The 25,806-nt window shown below is 43.0% G+C and overlaps 1 protein-coding gene across 12 annotated transcripts in view; it reads left to right on the top strand.

Annotated features, from left to right (window-relative positions):
* Positions 1–25,806, top strand: part of SCHIP1 (schwannomin interacting protein 1) — a 723,704-nt gene that overhangs the window by 669,017 nt on the left and 28,881 nt on the right. Inside the window, exon 1 of one of the 12 annotated variants that reach the window (XM_072752395.1) lies at positions 1,558–1,738. The exons of 10 other annotated variants lie outside the window; for them this stretch is intronic. In XM_072752395.1, coding sequence (XP_072608496.1) covers positions 1,709–1,738 — 30 coding nt within the window. In that variant the 5' untranslated portion in view covers positions 1,558–1,708. Of the gene's footprint in view, positions 1–1,557; positions 1,739–13,211; positions 13,730–25,806 lie in introns of those variants that run through there. One more of the 12 variants, XM_072752394.1, reaches the window with a different exon arrangement.

Here is a 25,806-nt window from a genome sequence, read left to right as displayed (position 1 = left end):
ACCCCACGAACCCAGTGCTGAAATAGCAACCTGTGAGATCATCAGTTGGGCCTTCCTTTCCACCTTTTTCACTCCCCTGACTAGGAGACTGAAGCCATGCATGTGAGCGTGTCCCTGGAGTTGAACTCAAGTAGCAAACTTTTCTCCTGTTTGGATCTCAAATATTGAAAATTAAGAATATTTATTTAAAAAAATTGGTTTTTCTCCTTCCAAGCAACAGAGGTGTTGTTACAAAACTGTAAGTGTTTCACCGTATATTCCTATCACAAATTCCCACCATTCCTTAAGATTGGGCTTGATGCAAAAACTTGTCAAACATCTTGATTTCATTCCTCAGGCATAAAGTATTTGTTTTTCTGTCACTAGCATACTGAAGACTGTGTGGTTAATAGTAAGAGTTTTTGAGGAAGTATATAGATAGGTAAAAATGAATTAAGAATAACATCTCTATTGGCTTTTTTTAATTTGGTGGTTTAAATTCAGCCAGGTTTTCACTGAGTACCATTTATGTGATCAGGGCCATTTTATTAAAAAACAACAAAACAAATTGTCTATGGCAACTGAATAATATAGATAAGCAAATTTTATTTCTGTGTGTTTATATTCTTAATTTCCTGTCACTAAATTAGCTTCAAGAATTTACAGAGCTTGTTTCTTCCTATATATCCTAAAATCCCAGAATGACTCTGCGAAGCATTTCAGACATTGTCCGCCCCCTGCCACCCCCCACCCCCACCCCCCCGCCCAAAACATGTATTTCCTTTGAGCAACTGTCTCCCAGTCCGGAATTCTTTCCATTACAGACTCTTAGGTAGAATGATCTGTCTCTGGGATCGTATGTCCTTTATGGGGGTGTCTATATATTCAAGTCCTGACATTGGATTAGATGGAGAGAGACCCTTACCTTAAAAAAAAACAAAAAGCAAAAAAAAACTTGCAGTTTAGTCACATTTTCATGAAATGAACGAATGATACTGACTGTCCTACCTTAAGGAGCTCCCTCCCTAAGCAGAATTTAGGACTGATTATTTCATTCGGTCTGTGGGTGGCTTGAAAGGCAGCTCAAAGCCAAAAAGCAGCAAGAGGTTGGAGGGGGGGGGGGATGGGATCCAAAGAATCACAAAATAACCCTCCTGTGAGTTACAAAGTTGCCAAACACTTCAGAAACTCAACATGCAAACACGCCCCTTGGGGGCCAGCACTGGGGGGGGGGGCTGTGTCCCGAGGCGCCCCCGCCCCCGCAGGCAGCCCCGGCCCGGCTGCAGGGATGCTGCTGCCCCAGGCCCGCGCGTGCGGCCGCAGCATCCCGCGCGCCCGTGAGGCTCCGTGTCCCTCGCCGGCCTTCCTCCCTGCGCGAGGACTGGAATGTCTCCGCACCAGTTCCCCGCCTCCGTACAGCACCAGAAGGTCACAGCAGCCCCAGCCCGAGCCTTCTCTTTGTGCCTATAATATAATTGGCTGATTGTGCCCGCGATGAGCGCGCCCCCTCCCCCGGCGCGGCGCGGCTCCACGTTGGCGAGCGCCGGCCCCGCGCAGAGCGGCTCGCGGGCCCGCGCAGGTTGCTCGGCCGAGCCGCGCCCGTGCCCCGCCGCGGGGAAGCCCCTGCGCCCCCCGGGCCTGCGCCCCCCGGGCCTGCTCGCCGCCGCCCCGCCCCCGCGGCCTCGCCTCGCCGTGCTGCGCCGGGGTGTGGGCCCTAGGATGCACGGAGATGGTCCACCAGGACAACTGCTCGTACCAGGTGAGCCCCGGAGCCCGGGCGAGGCCGGCATCCTCGGCCCGGAGGCCTCCTCCCCTCCCCAGCGCAGCAGGTTGCCTCCCGCCGGGGCTCCAAGGGGGAGCCCGCCGCCCCCTGCGCCCGGCCTTCCTCGCCCACCGTCCCTGAATCCTAATGAGGTTTTCTGGGGAGTAATGGGGCAGAAAGCGCTGCTTCCTTGGCCTCTAAAGCGTATTGTGAGATCCGCGGAGGTGATCCGTGCTTTTTGCACGCTCCCTGTGTCTGTGCCAGCAAGGGGGACTGCTGTAAACTGTGATTGAATCTGGGGGGGTGGGGGGGAGCCTCACAGAGGGAGAAGCCTGGCCAGGAGTCACCCGGGTGCCATTGCAAAATGCGTTTTGTTGTTGTTGTTGTTGTTTTTTATTGTTTTTTTTTTTTTATTTTTGGTCTTTTTGTTTTGCTCACTGCGTAGGATGGGAGTTGTTTGACATCCAGTGCATAGGATGATCTTTAAGGAAATTATGTACCTAAGAAGTAGTCACTGATGACCTGAGAAACCGTTTGGAAAATCCGGCCAGCAGGCACTTGATGTGCGAAGTTGCACTTGCATGTCTTCCCCCAACTTGTTTTTACTAGCATGTTGCTTTCAGCCGTGAGTCCGTAAGAATGAAGGTGCTGACATGCATTTAAAAAAAAAAACAAAAACAAAAAAAAACTCCACATGGAAAATTTTTTAGTGTTCCATATTCATCTTTGTGCTAATCTGCTGTGTGGAGTTTTAAATTAAGCAGACGATTTCAGAAGACCAGAACTAGAGTGGGAATAACTCCTTCCTGCGACTTGGACTGTCCAGGCAACATTGAAAGGGTCCTCGTTGTAAGCAGACGAGAATGTTCTCGGAGTAATTGCTCTTTGCAGCGGCCGGCATGGCTAATCCAAGTCCAGGGTGGTTACCATTCGGGCATTACCCAGCTGACCGAGTTCAGAAGCTCTAAGGGACCAATTCTGAAATTTAACAACGCCTCTTCCTCCTGTGGGCTGGGTTACCTGAGACAAGCAGGTGTTTCTCATGAGGTCAGGTTTCCCAGAGGTAAACGCATGGGGACAGAATCCTACATTTCACAAGGCTCAGGACAGCGGTTTCTCAGCTAAGTCCAGTGCACCTAGGAAATATACTTACGCACTTTTGTCTCTGCCATGACTGGAATTTTGTCATTACAGGCTCGTTTTATTGGATTTTCATTTCACAGTACATGTAGGTCCAGAGATCCTAAATATTGAGATTTGCGCTTCACAGGAATTCTTCCCCTGAGAAAGGGAAGATGCCAAGGAAAAGCCAAAACTTCACTTACACACAATTCAGAGGTTGAGGATGGAGAATGTCACACCTCTGTGGAGAGCCTCGCCTAGTTATGGCATGGCTCCAGGTGACTCAGTTACTATAATAATTAAAATAATTTTTCTTCTCTCTTTTCAGAGAAGCTATATAATTTAATTTTTGAAAGGCAGACTACTGTGAGATTATCCTCTATACCTTTTCATTACGTTGATTCCGAAATCACTGGTTTTATAGGTCAAAAATTGGTCAGATACCAGCAATTTCATCTGAGGAGACAGGATTTTGTTAGCCGACTGCTTCTGAAAAAGACAGATTGATTTTCTTTTGCATGAACTACAACATATAACACTGCCATTGTGTGTTTAATAGCTCTGAAATATTTGCTTATTTGCACAATAAAATTAAGTGTATTAGGCAGATAATAAGAGTCAGTAGATTCTGTATCTCCCTGGGGTTTTGGAATACAACTACCTTCATTTATCTATTCTTTTGAAACACCCTCCCTTTATCCATAAATCAGTAAAAAACAGAAACATTAACCGTGAATCCAAATCTCAATCTACTTAGAAACCTTAGTTTTAGAACTCACCTGGCACCACACGTGATTGGATTCAGAAAGAGCAGTTTCTCCATGTCCTTGGCTTGATGTTGTCATAGTCACTGGTAATATCGACAGTATGATGTTTTTCAGAAACCTTGCCCTTTTTCAGATGAAAGCTTATTGATTTGTTTGTTTTTAAGGATGAAAATGCAATGATTAGAGCAAATTCCGTAGGGTGGCATTTTTAGTGAGTAAGTAGGATTTACTTCTAGGACTGATTCCTTTCTTCTCATAAATGTATACCAAGTTTTCTTTTTTTTTTTTTTATACCAAGTTTTCTTAATGGAGAGTCCATGAATGGAGCTCCAGGGCCCATTCCCCCAAAATTAAATGCACATTTTGGTGCATATGTCTAGGTGTATGTTATTATTACAATCATCATCATCATCAGAGCATTAACAGCCTCCTAACAGGTCCTGCTCTTACCCTTCCCCCGCCCCCCCACTGTAGTCTAATTTTCAACGCAGTATCCAGAATGACCTATTAAAACCTCAGTCAAAGCATGTCACTCATCTCAAAATTCTCCTCCTCAGAGTAAAAGCCCACATCCTTCCAGGTTCCTGGCGCTGAGGGCCTTGGATCAACCCGCCCCTGCTTCCTCTGGGACTTTCCACATTTCCCTTGCCTTTCACTCCCCTCTTGCTATGCCAGACTGACCTTGAACTTGCTGTCCCTCTGCTGCTGTATGCTTCCCCCAGGTACTTCCATGTAAGGCTGCCAGATTTAGCAAATAATCTGCAGTGTTTGGAACATGCTTACACTAAATATCACCCTCTGTTTATCTGAAATTCAAATTCAACTTGGCATCCTGTATTTTTCCTGTTAGTAACTCTCTCATTTCCTTCAGGTCGTTGCCGAAACGCCACCTTCTTGGTTGGGCCTTCTCTGGACCTAACCCTGTCAATTTCCACCTCCTCAGTTCTATCCCAGTGTTTCTGTCGCACTTGTCTAAGTTACTTTTACACCTGGCATTCATCACCACCTATCAGATACATATTTTACATATTTTCTAGTCACTGTCTCCCTCACTTTATGTAAGCTCCATGAGGGCAGGGGTGTTCGTATTCATATTCACCTGCTTTCCCAGTGCTTAGAACAAACCCTCAAGTCATACGGATGGATATGCCTACTCTGTGTAAAATTGACTAATAAGGGACGCCCGAGTGGCTCAGTGATTGGGTGTCTGCTTCCGGCTCAGGGCGTGATCCTGGGATCCGGGATCGAGTCCCACATTGGGCTCCCTGCATGGAGCCTACTTCTCCCTCTGCCTGTGTCTCTGCCTTTCTCTCTCTGCATCTCTCATGAATAAATAAGTAAAATCTTTTAAAAATAATAAAATAAAATAAGAAAAAAAAAGGCATTGTAAACATACTGTGGCCATCATGGTTTCTTATATTTTGATAGCCACTGGGATATCTTTCAGCCTTATTCTAACCACCACTCCCCCACCTCACACCCCACACACATCCACCATTAGCCTGCACTGTTTTCATTGTCTGTGGGTCAGAATATCCCTTTGTTTATTGTTAGTTTTCTCATCTATGAAATGGGATTTTCCCTAGTTGACATCTGGCACCGTTCCTGCCAGAGGCCACCTTTCTGCATGAATAAGTCAGTTATGTGAATTAAGAGTCACCTTCTTCTAATGCTCATCAGGGCCTCAGTGAAGATTGTAAAGCTGCCCCAGGAAAACCATGTATCACTTCATGCCCTGATCATTTGCTGCGAATGTGTGGTTGTATAATCGATGTGCTGCTTTTCCAAATAAGTGATTGTTTTGAAGAAGAGAGTCTCACTGCTACCAAGAGCTTGGAAACTTTTGTTCGAAGTGCGTGGACGCACTGTGCTTTGCACAGGTTAACCCAAGGAGGGGTGCACAGGGGGAGATTCTCAGACAGGATTGTTTATGGTGGTTTCGTTTTGAAAGGTTCTCACGTTGTCATCGTCTCCGTGTACTTCTCCCTCGCAGGATTTACATTAGCCAAGAGGTTACTGAGGCATGTGTTGTCATTTTCGGTTGTAGCCGTGTTAAAAGATAGAGCGATCGACCTCCATTTTCCAGTCTTGGGAGGAAGCCAATCTCTTTAGGAAAGAACCTTGCCCACAGCTTCATAGGCCTGGCAGCCTGCAAGAGGCCAAATTCTTCTAAATGGTCTCTGAGAGCAGGCTTTGAAATGCTGTTAACTTGAAAGCACAAGTTTAGGTCAAGGGGTCCGTTTTGCTTAAAAGCTCCTAAATATTTTCTCCTCTTTCCCTGCAGTTGGTTTTTTGGGGTTAGTGTGTTTATAAAAACAATGACATGCTTTCATCCCTTTCTTTCCATCGCTTAAATTCCTCTATGACCTTAGATATAGATCACACCCTCACATTCTTAGCTACTGTGGGAATGAAGACTTGAAAGAAAAAAAAGGGAAATGGTATGTGAATGACTCTCATCTCTTTCCTCCCTTGGGAACATAAAGAGCCGCTTCTTCAAACACACACCTGGTCTTGAGGAAGCACAGTAGAAATCCTTAATGTTCTCCCATTTTTGTTAGGATGTATTCCAGACCCCATTGTGTGGATTCAGGAGCTGACTATCATCCGAACCCTGGACAGAAACACTCCTCCCTCTAAACCCTACACTCCTGCCCCCATATGGCCATGAGTTCTTTGTTTTGCTGTGGTGCCTCAGCCTAGAATGTCTCCCACCCACACACCACCTGCTTCTACCTATTGCACGTTGATGCAGCTTGCGAGGCTCACGTGCCGCCTCCTTTGGGGAACCTTCCCCTTGCTTCCCCCACTCAAAATTTCTCCTCAGTGAAAAAAAAAATTTCTCCTCAGTGGACTTTGTTTTTCTTTCTAATAGAACCCATTTACAGCTAGTGATAATCTAAGTCTGTCTCCCCCATTAGACAACAAGCTTCTTGAAAAGAAGGATCTTGTTCTAGGTCCCTAGTGTATACATGGACTATGTGTTCAATAAATGTTTGTTGGATTGAATTGCATTTTCTGCATCTGAGTCCCCAGGATCAGGATTGCCCATCCTAACACTAGAGAGAAGCTCAGATCTATGCACTGCAACAGGGAGTTGGTGAAGCTGACCGCAGTGCTCCTTGTATCTGGCTCGTGAACCTCTTGGACAGTTACCAGCATTTCAAACATCCCGTATGCCAAAAAGGGGGATGTAGTGCAAAGAATGAAATAAATGAGACAGACATCCCAGCCTTCCCAGAGATAATCCATTAAGAACATACCTCTGTACCTATTTCTCCTTCACCCAGAGAATTTTCCCAGGGAGAATGAACCTCACGGTCTGTCCCCAAGCACTTTTTCAATATACCTCTGGGCAGTTGAGACAAGTGCTCATCCCCAAGCTGCCTTTCTTAATATATCAGTTTTGCAAAGTTTCAATACATCTTTTTACCATATAGAGCAGTAGTTCTACTGCCTTCTGAAACGTGAAATTTTTCTTGGGCGAAACGTTTCAGTCCAATTGAAGTGTCATACCCAGCACATAGGGTAAAAGATGCCCTGTATTGATCTTAAACAACAAAAGTAGGGAGTATATCAGTTTAAGTGGTACATCAAGATATTTCTTAAATTCTTGCTGGAAAAAGCAGTAAACATGCCAAGATTCTACTGGGTTATTTAATAGTTAACAAAGGAAAGGAAATATATTCTATCCCTACTGACATCAGGCCAAGTGAGGGCTCATTTCCCAATCCGTTCTTCCTGTGAATGAGAAAACAAGATATCAAATTTGAGTTCATTTAAGATTCCACCCAGTTTAAGCCACCCAGTTTCATCCATACCCAGGAAGAAAAATATATTGACCTAACAGAGAAGGGAATTTGAAAGCATTTTAGTGCACTATTTGATGCGGGCTTTTAAATATAAGTTCAACAAAACAATGTTCTTAGTCTATAGATTTTTTTTTTTACTGAAAAAAATTTTTCCAGAGTTCATAGTGTTGAAGAATACTTTGTCTTCGTTATTTTGCCTAGTTGATGTATAGTTGCATTTTTGGGGGGAGGAGGTAATATATATATCACCTTAATTTAATTAAGAAAATAATTCTGGATATGTAAATTCATCTGCACTTGTTTTTAGCCAATATATCTGAAAATCTAATTTATATGTTTTACCACAAAAGGAACACAGTGATAAGTGCACAGATGAAAAAAATCATTTCAACGGGGTTTCATTACGGGCCTGATCTGAAATAGAAATTTAGTACAACACATCATTCCTATTTAAAGTAGCACTTGGGGCTTCAAACATCATGATTCAGACATCAAACAATTTTAAGAAATAAGTATGCAACACATTTCAAGATGAACATCTAGTATTTACTCTTGGAAAGGGGTGCAGTGAGGGATGGGAAGGAAATAGGAACATCTTCCTGGTAAATACCAGTGCATGGATGGTTTTTAGATAGTAGAGACCCCACATTCACATACAGACACACGTACATACACACACACACAATCTTGGGTGACTAATCACAATTTCACATGCAGAAGCTCAACATTAATAGAGCCATAGCCCAATTAAGCCATATCCTATTATTTATTTATATCTTCTATACCAAGGGAAAATTTGAAATCTTGATGTACTTACTATTCCCCAAAGTGCAGTATACAGATGCATCAGAAACTACCAAACTTCCTGAAATAGTGAGTCCTTTGACAAACTACTTGAATTCAGAAGGAAACATCAGAAAGGTCCGTGACAATCAATATAAGAGAGCCATTAATGGGCCAAGAATGCTAAGAACACAGAGAAATGTAATGAGGATATTAATACTGATCCCACTTGGAAGCTGTGCTGCGGCCATCAAAGTGACTGCAGTTGAGTTTCTTATACTCAGGTTTTCAGTTGGACAGAGAGATCCAACTGACAGAGAGATGCCTGTGGTGCTCAGTATTTTTGATATGAGTAAACATCTGATAGCCTATCCACTGCCAACTTTTTCAGCTCCTCCACCCCATACTCCCAGTGCCATTATTTTAATTGTTTTAGTCTGCACCAAAAAAGTCTATTTAAAAATTGCCTGTGGGCAGGTGCCTGGTGGCTCAAACATCTGACTTTTGATTTCAGTGTCAGGTCCTGGTCCTGGAGTCCTGGGATCAAGCCCTACATTCCTGCTCGCTGCTCAGCAGAAATCTGCTTCTCCCTCTGCCCCTCACCCTACTCATGTGCTCTCTCTTTCTCACTCAAATAAATAAATAAAATCTTTAAAAATAAGTAAATAATTAAATAATAAAAAATTAAAATTGCCTGTGGGGCACCCCATTGGTGGCTCAACCCGTTAAGCATCTGACTCTTGATTTCAGCTCAGGTCTTGATCTCAGGGTCATAAGATCAAGCCCCACCTTGGGCTCTGGGCTGAGCAGAAGTCTGCTGGAGATTCTCTCCCTCTGCCCCTTCCCCCTGTGCATGTGTGCTCTCTCTCTCTCTCATAGATAGATAGATAAATAAATTACCTACGTGTTTTCATAGGTTACCTAGCTATTGTAGTAAAAAAGCAATTTTAGATAACCTTTGCACAGAAGAAAAAAAATTTTTTTGAAAAGAGATTATAGGTAGGCTTCGGTTTGTATAGCACATGGAGTTTGGATGTTAAGGCTGAAGGCAAGGCAGTGGGATGCTGATGGGTTAATCAGAATGAACTAGAGTTTCCATCTATGAATAGGAAAACCTTTTGACAATGCATAAGTGATTTTTCCCAGTAATGCAGTTAATGTTTTCAGAGTCGATCATTTCCACCACTGGCCGATAATGATCATTTAAAAGCATTAGCTCACGTGACCAGTGCCTCTTGCAATTCAGATTATGGCTTGACAGGAAACTGAAGCTCTCCATTCTAGTACTTAAATTTCAGGGCAGAGGGTAAGAAGAGGCCATCCCAAGCTCAGGCACTGTGAGTGGCTGTGTGTACATTTTCCAAAGGAAGGTGTTAGCATCTGAGCCCATGTTATGTCAGCACAGTTCATTTTAGAGAGCTCAGCAGTAGAGGAAAGAACTAGGGGAAATTATCTGTAGGAAGGACAGAGGGGTTGCTACCCCTTTGTGTTTGAATAGTTACTGCAAAACCATCTGAACATTATGCTCAGGTCTTCCAAGGTGGTCTTTTGTTTGTTCCTTTCCTCTACTCATTCAGACCTCTTGGAACTAAAATTAATTACAGTGTTGATCCCAAGCATCTAAAGTCAGTGTCTTGCCACCATGTCTGGCAGTATGGTCTGAAATAGAAGGATAATAGCTTATAGTGAATTTTCATCAAGGTCCAAAGCTGTGCTTCTGAAATTTAAGGTGCATTCAAAATTCCTTGACTCTTTTAAAAATGAAATTTCTGATTCAGTAAGTCTGGGGTGAGACCTGAGAGTTTGCATTTCCAGTAAGCTCCCAGGTGATACAAATACTGTGCTCCGAAGGACACACTTTGAGTAGCAAAACTCTCGAAAACACCAAAGATCGGTCCCCATGGTAGGAAAATAGTAGATATCTCAGGATGGCCCATGCCATTCAGATAGCAGTAGTACAACTCCTTCTGGAAAAGGTCTAAGTTATGAACCTGTCTATGTGCTGAATACTCTTTTAGGTGCAGGTACAAGGTGAAATTCTCCATTGGGGACCACCCTACAAGCTCTTGCACCCATGTTTTGGGGGAGATGTTCTATCAGTTGCCTCTCTGTAGTACTTAGTAGAGAACCACTTACGACAATAAATGGCAAAGGGGTTAGAGGAAGGGAATGGTCTCTAGTACTTTCTTAGTACTAATCCTTGTTGCTGTTGTTTGGCTGGGAAATTTCTATCTTAGATCTTGAGGTGCCCTTCTCCAAAAGATGATATATTAATAGTATATGTATGTATATGTATGTATGCAGTCGATATATTACTAGTATGTATATATTAATTTGAATATATATAGTTAATAGAGTTCAGTCATTTAACATACATACATAAAAAAATAACATACATATATAGAGATAAATAGAAAATAGGTAGATAAATAGATAGATAGATGATAGATAGTTTGTGTATGGACAGTTGCTCCTCTTTGTCCAAGTGTGTGTGTGTGTGTGTGTGTGTGTGTGTGTGTGTGTGTGTATCTCCACCCAGCTAAATTTAAAGTAAAAAGATGTAGTCATTAGACTTATATAGTTTTATGTGTTTTACACAGTCTTGTAAATCTCTAGATTTTTTATGATTTCATCCATGTTAACTCTTGATTATAAAGAGCTAAGTGGACTAGGATGCTAATCTAGGCAAAAGATTGAAATTCCTAAAAAAAAAAAAAAAAAAAAAAAAAAAGATTGAAATTCCTGAAACCTGTGGTAGCCTCCATCCCTTCCACCCAACTAGACCCATTTTTTACCTTTTGAACGTAGGTGGTTTCCACAGAATATTTCAGTCAAAAAGTACTAATATGAGCTACCAATGTTTCCTACCGTGGAGCATTTAGAGGAAACATTTTAAGTAACATACATTTCTCCTCCCTTCGTGTATGTATTCAGCAGCCGTTCGCTGTCCACTTAACGTGTATAAGGCGTTGTCTGGATTCTCTGGAGAAAACAAGATAGATAAACCAAAATCCCTGCCCCCTTAGGAAAAAAAAAAAAAAAAAGCTTGAAACAGCTGTTGGAAAGAAGCCGTAGCAGTGATTAAAACACCATGGTAAACGAGAAAGGAAAATTCACTATACAGTGTGTTAGGTCATGACCATCAGGGAAGGAGCTTTTATTTCATTCCTTGAAGCCTAATCATCAGGGGATAGCGGTGATCCATGCTGGGTGTTCCAGATGTGTGATTTATGAAACATTTTAGTACGTGATACTCCGTGTGCTGCCAAAATTCTCTCTGTATTAAGCCCTAATTTTTAAAAGCTATGCTTGATTATTTGATTGTGTGCCGTTGATTCTTACTGAGGCAACCAGCAGGAGGTGGGCCAGCACACCCATTGAGAATGTGAGCCCCAGAAGGGGAGGCCCCAGGTTTCAATTCTGGCCTGACCATTGGCAAGCTGCCACACCGTGGGCAAGTTACTTAACCTCACCGTGCTCTCACTCGGCTATAAAATGCAGTTGATAATATCTACTCCAGGGGGTTTCTGTGAGGACTAAACACATATGTAAGAGGCACATGTAAAGTGCCTGCCAAATAGGGACCCCTCCACAAAGGGTAGCTACTGTTATTATGTTAACATATGTCATAATAAGGTGCATAAGTGCTTTCTTCACTTTAATGAACCTCCTTTGTCAGGATTTAATATATCCAGGGTCCTTGAAAGTAGAGAGCATTTTTACCCAAAGCCTCAGCTTTGGAGAATTCTTCAATGTTGGGAACACCCCTGCTGGGGCAACGCTGGGTGGTCAGCATTGCCTTCCAGACCTGGAAGATATTCTGCATGCACACAGTAGGACCCTTGTCTAGAGTGAAGGCCCTGGGGTCTGGAGGAGAGTAAGATAAGGGGGAGATCTCCTAAGCCCTGCCCAAATGCAAGTGTGGCTTATGAGGGACAACTTGTCATCATACTGTCTGGCAGACATGCAAGCCATTCTCTCAGGAGCTGAGCTAGGGAGATGAGGGTGGGCTAAAGGCAAGATTGGGATTTGAGTCCGGGACTGCACAGGATAGTATTTGCTTTACAAACGTAGGGCTATAGTCAACTACATTAAGACACATTTATGCCACAAGTCTTCCACAAATTGAAATGTGTGGGTTTTTTTTTTTTTAATTTCTGGGGAGAAATGCTGAATGTGAGCGTGTCAAGGCTATCTTGAATGGCATTTTTACTTGAGAACTCTTGTCATAACAGCATTGAGGTTGGCCAGGAATTCATATCGGAAAATGAGGAGGACATTTGCTGCTCTTTGTCCAAGCATGTCAGAGTATAAGATGGTTTGTTAAACGGTGGCTTGGCCTTTGAATTCTCCTTTGGCCCCTTTCTCCTGCAAACAGTAACTTTTTAAAATAAATAGTGGGAATATTTTTAGTTTATGGTAGTAGTAATTTGATAATGACGAGTATGTGCTTGTGTGTGCACTTCTGTTTGTGTGCTTCTTGTGGCAAAACATCCTCCAGCTGTGGGCCTTCTCCTTCCCTGTATGTAAAGACAGTAAAAAAAAAAAAAAAAAAAGCCATGGGAAAAGGGTAAAGAGAGCAGCAAAAAGGAACATTCTCTTTTGTGAAAAAGCCCGCCACTGGCTGGAGTTTTTTTTCCCCACTGACTGGATTTTAAAGAAAAGTTGATGGATCTTTTTCTCTTGCCTATATGGATAGAACAAAGCACTGATCTTGAGGCAGAGGGGTCCTTCTCTAAGATGGAAATAAATGTCCTTTTGCTGGGGCTACTACCAGAAGATGTGATTTTCATATCTGATTTTAAGAAATGGTTGGTTATAGGAAAAGGGGGGAGGGGAGCAAACATCTGTCATCTTACAGGTTAGTCTTTAAATTATACGGTTTTCATTTTGTCATGGGATACCCGGCTTTTAAGTCACTACTGAAGTCTGGGAGGCTGGGGTTTTGCATCTATTTTTATCCCTCACACTACCGTGGTTCAGAATAAGGTTGCTGGTTTCCTCGCAGGGCTCCAGTCCACACTCAGCCCTGAACTGGGAGTGGGGGGGGGGGGGGGTCGAATCAGCCCTCCCTTGATTGGGAGGAAGAAAGGTGCTGTGGAGAGAAATCCAGGCAAGATCACTCAGGGGAAGGGGACAGCAGACGGTGGGAAGGCTGGACATTCAACAAGCTGAGTGTCGAGGCAGAGTGAGCCTCAGAAACAGCAGCTGCCCCTGTGCCAGAGCTGAGGACAGAGCAGGGAGGCCGGGCAGGGCGGTGTCTCTGGGACAGAGTAGGGGCAAGGACATGCATAACGAGGCACAGGCTCTTAGCTGGCTCTCCATGGCAGCATGAGCAAGTAACTAGGGTACTGGGCGATTGGCACATCAGCCTATCAGAATTCATGGGAGGTTATTTCTTAAGTGAAATTCTAAAGAGTTAAAGGATGAATTTGGACAGTGATGGAATGGATGACATCATCAGTCAAGAATCCCCATTGGATATGGAGGGGAATTATAAAAAGGTAAGGGGTGGGGGAGAGCTCTTTTGTTTGTAAACAATTGGACCATTTTTCTAACTGGGAGAAAGATCACCCTTGAAGAGTGGCCAAATTCCACACTCAGTAGCCATTGCCATAACATATTCAGGAAAACTAAATGCACAGAAGTAGAGGCATTAAGTTAGAAGGGTTCTTCTTTCTGCTTTTCTTGGCTTGTACTCATTAATATATTATAACAGTAACTTGAATACATATGTTGTTATTCTGAAGTTGAAACAATTCTATCATGCATTTAGTTGCTAGGCAGTCTTTTTATGTAAAAGAATAATTCAAAAAATTTTTTGACATATATTGCTAATTTACCTGCAGTAAATTATTACTAGAATGTTTAACCAGTCTTTTTTTTTTTTTTTTGAAGTACAGAATTTTATTTAGAAACTGTTTAAAGTAGGAAAAAACCCTGTCAAGAAAGACAAGGTGGAAAATGGGTTCCCAATAAAATGGAATTTTAGGGCAACAGAAGTCTAAAAGGCCACAAAAGAGAAATAGCACAACTGTTATTTGAACAATGGCTAGTTACATGCATTTTTTGGTAACCAGTCTTCTAAGTTTGACTTCTTTAACAATGAAAAATATAGTTTTACTAAGAGGAGGGTGAGTGGGATTTTGAAAAATCGATAATTATCTGCTAATACTTTGCTAGCCTTTTCTTTAGAAAGACAGTAAATATATTTTTGGAATGTTTTATCTGGTAATTGTCGGTAATAACAGGCCCAAGTAAAAATAGCTTTAGTTATATGGGTGAGGTCATGAAATTAAACTACAAGTATATGCTTGTCTGTCCACAGAAGGCTAAACTTAACACAGTATGTCCTTCCCCCTTATTGTCCACAAGTCAAGGGTAGGTCACAACACAGTACAGTGTGAAGAATAAGGGTCCTTCCGTCATGGACCTGGAGAATAAGGCCCTTTGCCTTCAGAGGCAAATATGGCTAAATACTGCCTCTTTGAACAGCAAAACTTGCTGCTCAGTTTTCAGTTTGATCAACTAGGTCATGAACTTTTTTCCCCCAGAGTAAGATCTAGAAAGTTCTATCATGATAGTTTCTTAAGTATAAAAACATGAAGTATGGCATTTTATATATTAAATACTAAATTGTGTGTGAGTGTGGGGATGTTTTAAGTATGTACTTTATTTCTTAGAGCAGTTGACAGTAGCTTATGCTCTTTTCTTCAGAACCCCAGACTTTAAAAGAGGTTTAAATGACCTGCCATGTTGCCCTATGCATTTTTCTTCCCTAGCACTCCCCAAGAAGAGAACGAGTGCCCAAGGTAGTAAGTGTGCAGAATACTAAAACTCTGACACCTCTCGGTTATCCCCTCCTGCGAGAAGCAGGTGTGCAAAAGTGGCAGAGGACGCTCAGCAATCATAGTGGGTCGCTTGCCAAGCCCTGTCAACCCGTTTCTCATGTAGAAAAGTGTAGGTCAGTTTGCACTTAGGAAAAATGAAAGACATACCATGGCCACTGCAGTAACAACAGAGTAATGACCACTGTAGTTTTTTTCCCTCCTTGGAAACTGAGAGAGCCCACATGCCTGGAATGAGCAAGCGATGATTTGCAGGCAACCTGATACAGCACTGACTAAAATGGCAAACATGTGAGGCTCAAGTGGCTTTAAAACATCACCAGCAACAAAACAGAGTTGCATTGTGTAATTCTTTATCGAACTAAGGCAGGAAAATGCCACCTGTGATTTCAGGAGAAACAGTATCTAATAGGTTAGTACAAAAGACCACTAGATGAAACTACTAGGTATGTAGGATGCACAGAGATCAGTCTGTATTTTTCAGGCCCCTAAACATGGGAACCAGTCTCTTGTCATTTCAGCTTTTTAACTAAAGTAGTGCTTGCAAACTAAGGTACATATTGGGTACTCTGAAGGCTTCATTATGTTAAAAAAAAAAAAAAACACTATTGGTCATTTCATCAAGAACTTCTAGTGAAGCAGAGCAACATATGCTTTCTTTAAAATACCAAGAATAGGAAAACAGTTACCTAGTATAGAAAAATCACTTTTCCTAATTCATATCTTCCTTTTCTACATTTTTCTCTCTAATGTTTTTGCTGTTTGGTTGACTGGGTAAAAAATTAAATTAGATGCCGTAAAGCAGTGGTCTGCAGGCTTTTTGGCCTTGGCTCCATCAGCATAATGTTTCTGAGCCCATACACCTATTTTATTCAAAAATTATACATATATAAATATGCTGTAAATATATATTTTGTATGTATAAAACCTATACACCTATTTTATTCATAAATTATACATATATAGATATACTGTAAATGTATATTTTGTATGTATAAAACCTATACACAAGTGGACATTTTTAAAACAAAATGTTTCTAAATATGAAAGTTTTAATAATTTCTTCTTTCACCTCCTGTCACTTTGAGGTCAGTTGTCAAAAACAGTTGGAAAATTGGTATACTCCCGCCTAGGTACAATACAGTTTCCTCTGCCAGTCACACTAATAAATACCACATGTGTGTAGGGATTATTTTGCAAGGTTGTTTTAAAGTCAGGCAAACAGCCTTCAGGGGGAAAAGGTCACCTTCCCATGTCTAAAATTAGATTCCACCTTGGCAAAGGAAGGAAAAGAGTACACATCTGTTCCTATTCCTTGGGGGAGGCCCTGATGGTGAAAAAGATGTTTCATTAAGGACCTCTGGTTTATTCAGGAGTAGTCGAAAAATGGTCCTCAACAGAAAGCAGCTCTTAGTGTGTGGGGTGGAAAGGCTGCCCTGTGGCAGGATCTCAGGTGTGTATGTTGGGCCATAATCGTCCTGCCTCGCCCTGAGCAGCCTCTGACCTTCTAATAAAGCCCCACACAGCCGACTGTCCTCAGGACCCGGGTTGCCACCCGGGGATCCCCATGCAGCCCGGGATCTCTGTCCCGATTCCTCAGCTGTCACCCCTAAGAGCCCCTTCATGTCCCTGGCATGGCGTGTGGGGCCAGAGTCACAGAAGGGGGCCTGGGCTTTGCCTCCAGGAGCTTGCAGCCCCAGCGGGGAGGCACACAAATAAGCTGCCAAGGGATCGATGCTGCCCGGAAGGATGTTCGGATCCAGCGTGCACCTGGGAGACGTGCATGCAGCCTTGGCCGGCGCAGGACCCAGGCAAGAGCCACCGTACGTTGAGGGGAGGCCAAGAAAGGAAAAGAAGACAGTTTCACCCAGAATGCCGCGAAAGGCCGGCCGCCACTTGGTCCCGGGGCAGAGCCAGCCCAGGACGCTGCTGCGTCCCCAGGCTGCTGCTTGCAGAAGCGGGAGCTGCGGACGGGCCGCGTGTGGCCAGAGGAGGGAGAGGCCGGCTCGCCCGCTTTGTTTCTCTGAGGTGCTGTCTCTGGTGTCGTGCATCCAATTATGGTGAAAGATTGGGGAGGAGCCCGTGAAAAAAATTAAAAGGCTGGAAGGAACAATATTTAAAGTGAAGCCACAGCTGCGCCTCATGTTTTTTTTAAAAGGTGAATGGAAATGACTGCTCGAGATAAACTGCAATAAACAGGAAGACAGAATGCCAGCTGCCATTCCAGACAAGAGCTCTGCCCTCCCCACACAATTAGGAGGAAAAGCAGCCGTCGACCTCCATTAACCCTCACGTCTTCCTGCCTGGAAGGGCTGGATACGCTCGAAGAACCCTGTCGAGCTCCTGAACCCTGGAGCCTAGCCTCACCTCGGCCACCTGGGGACGATCGGTGCAGCTTTCTGGGCCACCGTCTCCTTTTCTTTCAAGGGAGGAATTGGCCTGGTTGGTCTCAGATGCTATAAATATAAAAATATTAAAGCCTCTTGGCTCCTGGTTCAGAGTCCTTTCCATCCTGTCACCCTGGTAGCACACCTCCATTGGCCAGCCTGGTCAGGGATGCGCTGTGCAGGTTAGCTGGATTTTCTAGAGAAACAGTACGTGAGTTACCTATCGGGGTGGGGGTGGGGGTATTTTTTTTTTTTTTTTTGAGAGAGAGAGAGAATTCTTATATATGAGATGTAATTCACATACCATAAAATTCGCCATTCCATACTGTACATTTTGATGGTTTTTAGTATATCCCTAAGTTTATGCAAACCCCTGCTAATCCCAGAACATTGTCATCACCCCCAGAAGGAAGCCCTGTGCTCATTAGCAGTTACGCCTAGTTACCCCCTTCCCCCACAACCATTAATCTACTTTCTTTCTTCATAGATTTGCCTGTTCTGGACATTTCTGGCTCTTTTACCCTTTTCTGTACTCTTTTCACAAGCTTATCCCACCCCTCCCTTTAATGTTAACAACAGCTACCATTGAATAAGTTTCTGTCTGGGCCAGGCACTGTGCCAGGCCCTTTCTATACAGTATTTCATTTAATCCTTAAAACAACATATGAGATAGGTATTAGTATCCCCCCCCTTTTCTTTTCAGAAAAAGAAACTGAGGCTTAAAGCATTTCTGTAATTTGCACTAGTAAGCATCAGAGTCAAGATGTTAACGTGGGTCTTGACACCAAATGCCCTAAAGTCCCTGCCTCCTTCCTGGTCATGCCTGTGTCTGGTTCGCCCGGATCCTAAGTCCACCCTGACGTGGGAAATTGAGGACATCAGCTTCCTGGAAGTTGACGGAGGTTGCACTGTTTCATAACCATGCAGTAGGTCTTTTGAACCGTTGTGTTCTCACTGTGATACTGAATGACAGTGCTGGTTTTAAAGACTTCTAAAATGTCACCTGTTAGAAAGAGTTCCCAGACAACACTGCCCTGTGTTAAAAAGTAGTCTCTGTAGCCAATCACATGAGAACCAGAAAAAGCTCAAGATGCTTCCAGCAGGGGCGCCTGGGTGGCTCCGTCAGTTAAGTGTCTGCCTTCTGCTCAGGTCATCATCCCAGGGTCCTGGGATCGAGCCCCATGTTGGTCCCTGCTCAGCAGGGAGTCTATTTCTTTCCTTCTCCCTTTGCCCCTCACACGCACACTGTCTCAAATAAATGAATAAAATCTTTAAAAACAAAAACAAGATGTTCCCAGAAGTTCCTGTTTTGGATATACCACTCATAGGGGAGGAAAACTTTAGTTTCCAACTGTATCCCCTTAGGGCTTAATGTGAAACGCTTCCACTACGCAGTCTCTGTGGATTGCACCTGGGGCTCCTGTTACCTTCACCAGAGTTCCCATTCAGCCAGTAATTGGCTACTAAACTTCAGCCCTAGGTGTTAGATACCTTTGTTCTGGTCCTTAACAATTAAGAGTAGTCAGGGATGTTAGGGACACTGCACAACAGCACCTGTGCCCACCTACTTCTGTTCATATTGCCTCCCCATAGCATGAAGAGAAGGAATGCAGTCAATAGGCAAAACGAAAAAAAAAAAAGAAGAAAAAAAAAGAAAAAAAAAAAAGAAAAAGAAAAAAAATAGGCAAAACGTCCTTAGGGTTAACTAATTTTAAACAAAAATCTATACCCTCTGGACTGGCATACCCCACACTTTTAATGTCAGGCAGGTCTCTGAAATAGGTATCAGAAGACCCTGGGCCCTACAGTATCTTCCCCTCAGGTGCCCATCCTGGACTTTAGGTCTCCAAAGCCAGCTCTCTCATGAGTACTGATGCTGAGCAAGCCCACCCCTGGCCTCAACACTGCCCAACAGCTCAGCCTGACATCTAGTCCAGAGGATTTCTTTAGACAGATCGGTGCAAGGATGCAAAGATGAGAGATTTCAACAGCTTTTCAGGAAATCTTTCTGGACTGATTAGTTTAAGTGTCTGACATGGAAAATATCAGAAATACAAAAGGGAAAGAAAACGTCCAGAGAGTATCCATTTAGTAATACAATGGAAAGATACTAGGTTATTTAACTTCTGTTTCCACTAAGAATTGAAAAGGTCTTCCCAGGGGTAAAATAAGATGCAAACATTTGAGAAAAAAAAACCTGCACAGTACTTTTAAGCATTTGACATCCAAAAGTGCACAATTTATTTTCTTATAGAATGATTTCATATTTTGACCTTGTGGCAAACCCATGGTTGTTTCAATAGAAAAATAACTGATATCAGTATACTTGGGTTTTCTTTTTTGTTTGTTTTTAAGAAAATGCAATTTGCCTAATGAACAAATAAGTTCTATACTTCTGGTTCCCAATGTTTAAAAGCCTCAGACTCCTCCACAATGGAATGCTGCCCGTAAATGTTAGAGTAAAGCTGTCTTCCTTACGAGCTGAGGAGAGAAACAAGAGTGGCTTCTGTTTTCCTAAAGGAAGAGTGCTTTTCCACAGGGAGCTCCAGAATCCCAGATGCATTCCCTGGTGGATGCTGCTAATGGGGATGAGGCTGGTATCACTAGGCAATAGATTGCACTGAAGCGAGGGCTTCATTAATTGCTTCAAAACAGGCATCCTGGCAAGGCCGGGCGGCTACAGATGAAATCCACCTGGATCCAGAGTGTGGCCATCCACATGGAACAGCTGTGTGCTCAGTTAGGGAAGAGCCGACTCTGGGTTCCATCTAGCTACTTGATCTGTTCAACTGCTTAAAGCCAGGCTTCTCAAAGTATCTGCACCAACAGCATCGGCGGCATCTGGGAACTTGTGAAAAAAATGCATTTTCTCAGCTGCACCCCAGACCTTCTGAATGAGAAAAAATAGTCTGTGTCTTTACAAGCCCTTCAGATGATGTTCATGCATAATCAAGTTTGAGAACTACCAGTGTAAAGAAATTTGTGACAGAGAGAGGGCCACTTGGTACGCGTGCCCAGCCTCTGCAATTCTCCACTTGGCATACTGGTGTTCCAGCAACCTCCTGGCATCCTGAGTTTCTTTATGGGCCATGGGGGATCAGCTTATGGAATAATGTGGCCCCAGTTCTTAGGAGGTTTTTCCTCAGTGGTGATTCACATGCACCCTAAAGTGTGTGAAGCACTGACCAGCAGCAGTTGAGCAGCGCAGAAAGGAGGATGCCAGGAGAGGTATCTTCCAGGATCAGAAGCGAACTGAGTACTGAGAAGGTTAGCATTGTAAAAGCACATCCAATAATAAAGGGTTCTGCTCCCTGAAACAAGTGGAACTGGGAGGAGGAGGAAGGTCAATCCAGGGAAAAGATGGAAGACGGGAAATTTGGGGGAAACAGTTTTCGTTCTCCTCATCCCACAGCTGAATCCCATTCAGGCCAGGTTATTTCTGTCCCCAAGCTCACATCTGCCTTTATTCCCATAGACCGGTATGCCATTCACATCGGCCAGGTCCTGTGATTTTTCTGGACCAAACTTCTTTACACGTCTTCCTCCTTTGGGAAGTTTAAGGAACTCCTTCCTTTTCATCAGACAGGCCCTTTCCGGCTACATGGGTTTCATCATCTCTGCAGGAGTCAGAAGGAAACATCTGTTTGCAGTGTCCTGAATACCAGCTGGGTTTAAGTTTAGGGTGTTATTTCCCAAAGTGTGCTCCTGAGAGGCCCAGTGGCCCCACAGCTACCCCCACAAAAATACAGTGTGTCACACTAGGTGTTAGAAATGCGCAAGATACTCCCAATCTCCCATTTACAAATGTATGTGCAGGTTAGCATGTGAAAAACTGGGTGGCCCCTGCTTCAGAGACCCGAGACACCTTGATGATTCTGGCAAGGTGAACTGGGCCAGAGAAGTTGAAGGCAGGGCCAGAGGAGGGGGCCTTAGGAATGGTATTGTGTATAGGGGACAATATGACCCCATCCTGAAGAACCCTTGGAAAGGACATGGGGACATACCAGATTTGGAAAGGGACAGTATCTACTCAAGCAGAACAGTATGCTTTTTATTTCTTTTACCAAACACCCCTCTTTGTTCTTATCAAGCCTGGGGAATTGCAGCAGAACAGGGGGCAAGGTGGGAAGGGCTGAGCATCGGTGCTTAGGGTCTGACAGTGCTCAGTGGTCTGTGTTCTGAGATCGTGGCTCACATGGTAACCTCAGAAGCCATAGTGAGTCTTGTCTGCCTGGGCACAGGGGGTGGCAGTAGGGAATTCAGGGACAGGCGAGGATGAAAACTAACTGCCTGTGGCTAGACAATGGTGAATTTCTAAGCACATTTTTACTCTCCTCTTGGTCTTGAATAGGCTTGTTGTCTCACAGTGATGAGCCACTGTTCTTCAGTTGCCTGTTTGTTTTTTGCAAGTGGTTTTACCATGTTTTACCAGGGTAGTTCCTGGAGCCATTTTAGGAGTGGACGTAGCTCCACGTGCCATAAGGCCAGCCTACAGTGTAGTCTGAAGTCTGCCTCTCCCTTTTCCTGTACACGTCCCTGTTCCTCACCCTGGGACACATTTGGGCTTTTGAGGTTGGAGGACATCATTGCCCTACAAGTGTAATTCTCTAGAAAACCAAAGAACTTTGAAACCACACCCACATACACACACACACACACACACACACACACTACACATGTGGGCAACCGAAAGGAAAATAATTCCAGTTGTTGAATTTTAAGAGAAAAACTGTTTTATTAATCAGTTGAATCTGGTTACTTGAAATGTTAGGACTGGCATCTGTTCCAAAAGGAAGACTAAGCAGTGATGTCAAAGAGAGAAGATACTTGTTTTGTTAATATTTGCAGTCATGACTGGGCCTTGGTGTGTATATTTTCTGCTTTTCTGAAAACACACCACACCCATCTCTGGAAAGAAGTAGATCCATAATTCATAAGTCTCACATCATATCTCCAACATGGCACCCACTGTTACTTGCCCGGACACCTCACTTATCAGGTGGAAGGACAGAAAGATCTGGCACCAGGAGGATGGACTTGAATCCTAGGTCTTCTGTCTAACAAAAGGATAACCTTCCTTTACCCTCCAGTCCCTCATCTTCAAAGCAGGAATTGTTGGAGGATTAACCATAATAGCTACCATTCATCACACATTTACATTACCACCACCACTGCTGCTAAGCAATTTCCATAAATTTCCTCATTTTCCTCCCAACATCCAGTGAGATCTTTTACCTCTGGCCTTGGAAGGGCTTTCCAAGCACAGAGCTTGTCAACAACACTTCAAAGAAAGCAAGCTACTGACTTAAGGATGTTAACACTTCTGCTTAATATAAAAATTTCAAAACTTCCAATCTTTATTGAAAAGTAAAAGAAGTAATTCAGAGAAAAGCAAGTACAGTACCTAAAAAACTTAAGATCACTGATAATCAAAGACATTAACGTAAAAAGAATACCACTTTTTGCCTATCAAAAACAATAGTATTTTTTTTAAGTGAAAATAGTGTTAGCCAGGATATAGTGAAAGCCACACTCTTTTATGTTGCTGATGGGCATATGTAAATTGGAACAGCTTTTCTTTGCAATGTGACGAAATGTGCCAAGAGCCTCAACAAATGTTCACACCCAGTTGATCTGGTAATTCCACTTCCAGGAACTTATCCTGAGGAAATAATCAGACACGTGGGCAGGGATTTATGTAAAAATGCTAACTTCTGTGTTATTTTTCATTGGATACACCCCAGATGACTAACAATAGAAGGTGCTCTATAGGATAGAATGATGTACAACCATTAAAAATCGTGTTTCAAAAAATATTAAATGAGAGAAATTTTCAAGGAAAATAAAAAGTATGATCCCCGTTTTATAAAAAGGAAGAAATACATACATAAGATAAAAAACTAAAAAGAACTATCCTCCACAACCCAAAATGTTAACAGTGATCTGTGTCTAAGCAGTGGGATTATGGGTGTTTATGTTATTTACACTTTTCTAGATTTATTCATTTGGATACAGAGAGAGAGAAGGGGAGAAGTGTGAGAGATGGTGTATTATAAAACAGTCCTCTTCAAGCTGGTCATGAAATATCCAAGTATAGAGAATTGTAATTAATGTCAACAGAAATATCTTTAAGGCTTTCTCCAATATCTCTAGCTCTAGTGCACCAAGTAAATCAGGAAAGATAGACTTAGAATCAAGGGCACGTTCACACATTTATACCTGGAATAGGTATTTTCTTCAAATAAAACCTCTTCTAGGCTAATGTTGGACATATTGTTGAACATTACTCATTAACACTCATGTTATCTGCTGATTTTATTTTTGGATATTCAATTTCACTCAACAGTTTTCTGACTAGAGAGATTGTTGGGTGAGAATCTCTTTTGTATTTTATACGAATTAAAAAACAGGTTCACTACCTACACTAAATCTGCATAGGAGATACTGGGATTTTGAAATGAACTTATAGATGTCAAATGATACCAAATGGTTCTGTTTCGGCAGAGCCATCACAAGTACCAGCCCTGCATATTTGGGAGGGTGGGTCACTTTTTTTTTTTTTTTTTTTTTGGTGGGTCACTTTTATTAAGGTTTCCAGCAGCACCGTTGCAAGTGGTTAGTAAAATTAAAGGCCTTGTTGTTTCCCTTTACAACCTTATGGGTTTTTGAGGCTTAGCACTATGCTAACCCAGCAGACAATATATCAGCATGGCATCTGTAACTATATAAAAGCAGTCTTTTACTTTGTGGCTATATTGCACACACACACACATGCACTGGAGCTCTTCAGTATGACACGGTTCCATTGGTACATGCCAATATGGAGAGCTATCCAAATAAACAGGTACAGATAGAATCTGTTAAGTGTGAGAGTCGAAAGAATGCTGTGGTTTCCAAAGATTAAAAAAATGCTAGGGAAAAGGAGACTGGAGATGAGCTGTCCTTGAACTAGAAGTTCAAAAACCCATTAAAACTAATTATTTGACGCTGGAGCCTGGGGGTGCGTATTTTATACTTGATCTCAGCCAAAAGATCGAAAAGCTCTGGGGATGTGTGTGTGGTTTTTTTTTTTTTTTTTTTTTTTCTTAAATTTATTTGTGATAGTCACAGAGAGAGAGAGAGAGAGAGAGAGAGGCAGAGACATAGGCAGAGGGAGAAGCAGGCTCCATGCACCGGGAGCCCGACGTGGGATTTGATCCCGGGTCTCCAGGATTGTGCCCTGGGCCAAAGGCAGGCGCCAAACCGCTGCGCCACCCAGGGATCCCGGGATGTGTGTTTTAAAGACTGCAGGAGATTCTGATGCAACCAGTTGAAGCGGGGCAACTGAGAACCATGATCTTAGCAGCACTACTGTCACGTATTTTACTCTGCTCTGGTTAATATGGTACCCACTAGCTACCTGTGGCTGTGGAGCTCTTGAAATGCAGCTGGTGTGACCGAGGAGTTGAACTTTTAATTAATTAATTTTTAATCTAAATGCCAGTAGTCACATGTAGCTAATAACCTCCATGTTAGAGCAGCCTGAACTTACAAACATTGCCTTCACTTGGGGGTAAAATGAGGCTGGTTTTGAGCCCACCCATCCCACAGATTGTGTGTTTTGTCACTGACAGTGATGCTCAGATGATGGCTCAGAGCTTTCACATGCAGCTTCTGGGTACTGGTGGCAACAGATGTGGCTCCTGTGGGGGAAATCACGGGCCATCTTGCCTTCCAGAGCCACACTCAATCATGTGAGCCTCATTTGGTAATATAATTTGCTCATCATCATCATCATCATCATCATCGACGTCAGCCCCCCCGCCCCCACTCAGAATATCCAGTGGTGCTTCTCCCATCCTTCATCATCCCATAGAACAGAAAACCAGGCTCTCATTTTAACCCCAGGATTTCTAACTCATTATGTTTGTTTTTGTCGTTGTTTTATTTTTAACTAAGGAAATCATTTCTAATCTTCTCCCCTGTTGTTTAAAGGGTTTGAAAGTTCAGCATGGTGAGTTTTTATGGGACTTTTATGGGAAGCCAAGTGTTGTAAACATATCCAAATTATCACAGTAGTATAGCTTCCCACATCCTTTTGCTACGCACACCGACCTGACTTCCCTTCAAAATATGAAACAGATGGGCCCAATTAGAATTTTCCAGCTACTCTAGGCCCTGTGTAAGGGTTTCTCATCTTCTGAACCTGGTGAGATCAGAACTCTTGAACAGAAGCAGTAGTTCCTGTCAAGACTGTGAGCTAGGTGCAGGCAGGGGCTACCGATTGTCCAGCCCGGGCTGGGTACAGCGTCATATTGTGGCACCTGCCATCTCCCAGAGGCTTGGTTCATATTGGTTGAATGAATT

The sequence above is a fragment of the Vulpes vulpes genome, chromosome 3 (assembly GCF_048418805.1).
Source record: "Vulpes vulpes isolate BD-2025 chromosome 3, VulVul3, whole genome shotgun sequence".
In the NCBI taxonomy this organism is placed as follows: domain Eukaryota; kingdom Metazoa; phylum Chordata; class Mammalia; order Carnivora; family Canidae; genus Vulpes; species Vulpes vulpes.
Note: the sequence above shows the minus strand (reverse complement) of the source record. Positions and strands in the feature narration are given on the sequence as shown.